Source organism: Sceloporus occidentalis, unplaced genomic scaffold (assembly GCF_023333645.1).
Source record: "Sceloporus occidentalis isolate IW3139 unplaced genomic scaffold, rSceOcc1.0.p SCAF_39, whole genome shotgun sequence".
Taxonomy (NCBI): domain Eukaryota; kingdom Metazoa; phylum Chordata; class Lepidosauria; order Squamata; family Phrynosomatidae; genus Sceloporus; species Sceloporus occidentalis.
In genome coordinates this window covers 565,664-571,583 of record NW_028317019.1, presented here as the reverse complement: position 1 = coordinate 571,583, position 5,920 = coordinate 565,664, and the positions used below count along the sequence as shown (strand labels likewise).

The 5,920-nt window shown below is 41.5% G+C and overlaps 1 protein-coding gene across 1 annotated transcript; it reads right to left on the bottom strand.

The window, feature by feature from the left end:
• Window positions 1–3,212: 3,212 nt before the first annotated feature.
• Window positions 3,213–4,924, bottom strand: LOC149290376 (uncharacterized). The gene has a single exon (XM_089489223.1). It carries the CDS (start codon window positions 4,842–4,844, stop codon window positions 3,717–3,719), a length of 1,128 nt encoding a protein of 375 aa, XP_089345349.1. The 5' UTR covers window positions 4,845–4,924; the 3' UTR covers window positions 3,213–3,716.
• Between the last annotated feature and the right edge of the window lie 996 nt (window positions 4,925–5,920).

Genomic DNA, 5,920 nt, shown 5'->3' with positions numbered 1-5,920 from the left:
TTGATAATGACAAATTAATCTTGACAGGAGATTTCAATGGAGTTCTAAATCCAATTTGGGACAGGAAATCCCAGAAAAAAGTAATTAAGAAAACACAAGGAAAATTACCAAGAGGTTTTTTGTTTTAAAAGAGGAATTTAATTTGTTAGATGTTTGGTCACATTGTAATGGGAACAAAGGAGGGTATACCTTCTATTCAGATGCACATAAATCCTTCTCAAGGTTGGATATGTTTTTCGTGACGAAGCAACTGGTTACTAAAGAGAAAAAAATTGAAATTTGGCCAAGGACGATGTCGGATCATAATATGATAGAGCTGGAATTAAATATAAATTGGGACAAAAATATAGGATGGAGAATGAAAGAGGATATCCTAGATGACGAACAATTTGTAAATAAGGTAAAGAGAGAGTTAAAGATGTTTTTCAAAGGAAACAGTGGAAAGGAGGTAAAAATGAAGGTTGTATGGGATACTAGTAAGGCATTTGTAAGGGAACTATTTATACAAAGAACAATGGAAATAAAAAATGAGAAAAGCAGAAAGAGGAAAAAATTAGGAATGAATTTAAAATTAGAGAACAAAAACTACAACAAACAAAAGGGGATAAAAATAATGAATGAAATAAAACTATTGAAAGAACAATTAGAGAAAAAAATGACAGAGGAAATAGCTATAAATTTAAGAAGATCAAAGCAAAATCAATTTGAGAATGCTAATAAAATAAGCCGACGGATGGCTAATAGATTAAAGAATGAGAGAGAAAAGAAAATGATAACTAAAATTAAACAAAATAACACAATCATAACGGAACAAGGGAAAATTAAAAATACTTTCATTACATATTTTGAAAAATTATTTGAGGAAAAAGGTGAGCAGATATATTCAGAAAATCAGTTAATAGAAATAATTGATAAATATAATGAAATAAAATTAAGATCAGAACTATAGTTTTTAGGTCTTCAGCTTCCAGGACTGGGTGCAGTTAGCATATCAACTGAAGGAGATAATAGGCACTCCTCGCCGTCACATGTATCTGAGCTGACATCTGGAGTGATGGATCCAGGAGCATCCCCCAAACTACTAACATAGTCCTTTAGGGAAAGTGTGACCCCTTATACAGATGGATCACACGTGTCAAACCTCCATACCTGGATTAGGATCTCCAGCATTACGCAGCTCTGTCTTATCTGGATTCAGCTTCATTCTGTTTTTTTCTCACCCAGCCCATTAATTCTTCAAGACATTCATTCAGAGGGGAGATGCCTTTCTTAGTTGACACTGAAGTCCGGGACATGGAGAGATATATCTGGGATTCCTCAGCATACTGATAACACCCAATGCCATGTCTCCAGATGATCTCTCCCAGCAGCTTCATGTTTATGTTAAACAGCATTGGGGAGAGGATGGTGTCCTAAGGAACATCAGATTTAAGCTCCCTCTTAGAGGACCAACCATCCCCAAGAATCTCCATCTAGAATCTGCCCAAGAGATAGGACCAGAACCACTGCAATGCATTGCCTCCTCGTCCCCAATTCCTTCAGACGTTCAAGAAAGATGCCATGGTTGATGGTATCGAAGGACCCTGAGAGATCCAAAAGCACCAGCAGGGTTGCACTTCCCCTGTCCATACTCAAGTGGAGATAATCTACTAAGGCGACCATAACAGTCTTGACTCCGTATCCCATCCTGAAGCCAATTTGAAATGGGTCTAGATAATCTGTTTCATCCAAGACCACGTGGAGTTGAAGAGCAACAGCTTTCTCAATCACCTTGTTTAGAAATGGAAGATGGGAGACCGGTCTGTATTTGTTCATGTCCAAGGGATTTAGGGAGGGCTTTTTCAGAAGCGGCTGTACCACCGCTTCATTTATGGAAGATGGAAAATAGCCCTCCCTCTGAGATGCATCTATGATATATCTCAGGTGAGTCCTAAGTGCATCTCCTCCTTGGATGACTAGCCATGAAGGGCAAGGGTTGAGAGGGCAAGTTGTCTTCTTCACACTTCCAAGGAGCTTGTCCATGTCTTCAGTACTCACAGATTTAAATTGATCCAGGATGATCCCATTCACAGAGTCACTGGACACCTCACCTATAGCATCAGCAATAATGTCAGCATCCAAGTTGGCTCTTATCTGAGAGATTTTATTTGCAAAATGGTCATTTAAAGCATCACAGTGAGCTGTGGAAGGCTCTAATAATGGGTTCTGGGGGGGGAGTGCCTGAGTCAGGTCCCAGATTTCCCCCTCCTCCCCCCAAGACCCCAGAGAAACCCCCCCCCCCCAAATAATGTTGTTTCCAATGCTATTGAAGCCTATGCTGTGTGGTGCTCTTTATTTGGCACAAAAATCTTCGTCAAATGAGGCATCAGAAAGGAGGGACTCTCCTCTGCCCCACTTTCCAGGATGGAGGGGGCTCCTCAAAGCCCTTTTTATCTTTGGACCCCCTCCATGGTCATGCCTCTCTCCAATGGTCCCCCCTGCCCTCTCTTCTCATGATAACCCCCAAGTACCAGGGCCCCAAGGAATCCCCCGAGGAGGGGGCAGGGAAGGAAAGAGGGAGAGGAGACCTGGCAGGCCCCCTGCGTTTTGGTTGGGGGGAGAAGAGGGGATTCCTTCTTCTTATAATCCCCAAGCCCCCCCCCAGAAGATATTCCAGCCATTCCTCTGAACGAACAACGTTTTCCCCCCATTTCCATCCTTCCTTCCCTCAGAACAGAGTGTGAGGGCAGCAATGGCTTTAGGGCTGAGACTGTGCATGCGCACATACATCCAAAGACCCCTTCTGATCATGCGCAGGGATCACCAGGGCTTTACTGCTCCTGCTGTTTATTCCATTGGCGGCCTTTGAGGGAAGGGAAGGAGTGTGCCGGGGGTTCAGCGACCTCCCCTTCCTTCCTTATTTTGAGGACACTTCGAAGAGGCCACAATGGAGCCCAGAAAAGGCAAGAAAGGAAGGCTCTGCATTGGAAATAAAGTCTATGTATACTGTATGTATGTAGATATAATACACACACACACACACACAAACACACATATATACATATATATAAATGTATGTGTGTTTGCCTCTGCTGTTCTTATAGCTGGGAATGGAGATGATGGCTGAGGAGAGAAGAAAGGGTAAATTTTGGGCAAATGCAGAACTTCTGTACACCAATGAGTCCAGTCTGTTGAAACAACAAAGAATTTTATTGAGAACACATAGTCAGAAATTCAGCGTTTACGTCAGAACTGCCCACTCCAATCCAAACAATACATTAAAACCCCCAAACCTAAAACTCCACCCTCTTAAAACCTAGCCCCCACCTTCAATTCCCACAGTCTATGCCCCACAGGTAACAAGCCCCCCTTTGCCATTCCCAGAAACTAGCCACCTTCCTGTTAATATCAGCCTCCACTTTCTTCAGCCAACATCCCACAAATTCCAAACGCTATCTTTCCCAAAACTATTCTAACCAACTGCAACAAATCCCAGCCCCCCATTTAGCTAACTTATACCACGAACCACAATCCCCAGCCAAAGTTACAACCTGAAACAATTATCTATTCTATTAGCAATTAAAACCTAAATCTAACAAAATACAATTTTAAAACATAAACAGACATATGGACAGAAAAACAAAATCACAAGGGCCTTTTCTTAGCACAGCAGGACTGCAAATATATTTTTTGTATTCCTTATTGACAAAAATAATGTTAGTTCACTGCTGGCATTTTTATGGCTTCTCTCCAGTGTGGATTCTTTGATGTCTCACTTGGTGTGACTTAGAAGTAAAACATTTCTCACAATGCTGGCATTTGTATGGCTTCTCTCCTGTGTGGACTCTCTGATGTGTCACTAGGAATGACTTGCGAGAAAAACATTTGCCACAATGCTGGCATTTGTATGGCTTCTCTCCAGTGGGGACTCTTTGATGTTTCACTAGGTCTGACTTCTGAGAAAAACATTTCCCACAATGCTGGCATTTGTATGGCTTCTCTCCAGTGTGGACTCTCTGATGTGTCACTAGGTCTGACTTCTGAGAAAGACATTTCCCACAATGCTGGCATTTGTATGGCTTCTCTCCTGTGTGGACTCTCTGATGTGTCACTAGGACTGACTTCATAGAAAAACATTTCCCACAATGCTGGCATTTGTATGGCTTCTCTCCTGTGTGGACTCTTTGATGTACCACTAGGTGTGACTTCTGAGAAAAACATTTCCCACAATGCTGGCATTTGTATGGCTTCTCTCCTGTGTGGACTCTCTGATGTATCACTAGGACTGACTTCATAGAAAAACATTTCCCACAATGCTGGCATTTGTATGGCTTCTCTCCAGTGTGGACTCTTTGATGTCTCACTTGGTGTGACTTAGAAGTAAAACATTTCTCACAATGCTGGCATTTGTATGGCTTCTCTCCTGTGTGGACTCTCTGATGTGTCACTAGGAATGACTTGCGAGAAAAACATTTGCCACAATGCTGGCATTTGTATGGCTTCTCTCCAGTGGGGACTCTTTGATGTTTCACTAGGTCTGACTTCTGAGAAAAACATTTCCCACAATGCTGGCATTTGTATGGCTTCTCTCCAGTGTGGACTCTCTGATGTGTCACTAGGTCTGACTTCTGAGAAAGACATTTCCCACAATGCTGGCATTTGTATGGCTTCTCTCCTGTGTGGACTCTCTGATGTGTCACTAGGACTGACTTCATAGAAAAACATTTCCCACAATGCTGGCATTTGTATGGCTTCTCTCCTGTGTGGACTCTTTGATGTACCACTAGGTGTGACTTCTGAGAAAAACATTTCCCACAATGCTGGCATTTGTATGGCTTCTCTCCTGTATGGACCCTTCGATGCATGACAAGGATTGACTTGTAAGCAAAATGTCTCCCACAATGCTGGCATTTATGTGACTTCTTTCCTGTGTGGATTCTCTCATGACTCAAATATTTTTCTGTAAAGAAGCACAGTGACAGATAAGACTGAAAATCAGCGTTAAGGGAGGAGGGTGTTACCCATGATTTAGCCCTCATTAACCCCTCCTTATTAGAGATTAAATTAAGAGAGTTTCTGTTAGTAACCCAAGGATGACCGTACTACTTATGCCCCTAAATCCATGGAACAATTGTATCCTTATTTATAGGAGTTAACAAAGAAGAGATTGGAGGGGGACTTAAGGGAATCACTGGAAGCAGATAGTCAGAAAAAGGAATATTGCAGAAATATTCTATTAAACATGTGGAGAAATAGTTTGATTGGCAAGTGGCTTTATATCCTGTGAGACTGCCATAAAGTCCTGAGTCAGAGACCAAGGCATGATGGAAGGTAACTGCAGAGGTCCCTTCATGCTGTGTGGCACCAGGAGATGACTCACAACCAATACAGTATACAGCTCACATGTGGATTGGTGTGGATTAGAGTTGTGTGTACAAGGGATGGTGAAGTTGATGGAAGTTGGAGAGGAGAGCTTGCAAATAATTGTATTATTAGGAGCAGGTAACTGTTAAAGTTGCCAGATATTGTGCATCTGCGATTATTTGTAGCAGATTTTTTTTTGAACAGATGTAGAAACACCCATGTAATATCTTGAAATAATTATGACCCAGAGTCAGGCTATTACATTTTTATACAACTTCCATTTTGGAATTAATAGGACTGTATACGGTGTTTTCTGCACTATATCCATTTGACTGTTCTGTTTTATATGAATCATTTTAGAAGTTTGAAGTTAATGAGTGGGTTGCCACTATAAACACTATAAACACGCCATGTGCAGCTTGTATTCTGCTTGAAATGTTATATAACTCAGCTTGGGAGATACTCGATTAGGATACAACTTTCTAAGCAACCGTGCCAAAGCCACTATTTTAAGTCTATATTTCTCAAAGTTATTTGGGACAATTTTTACCTGCCAGGTTTAGGATTTCATTTTATG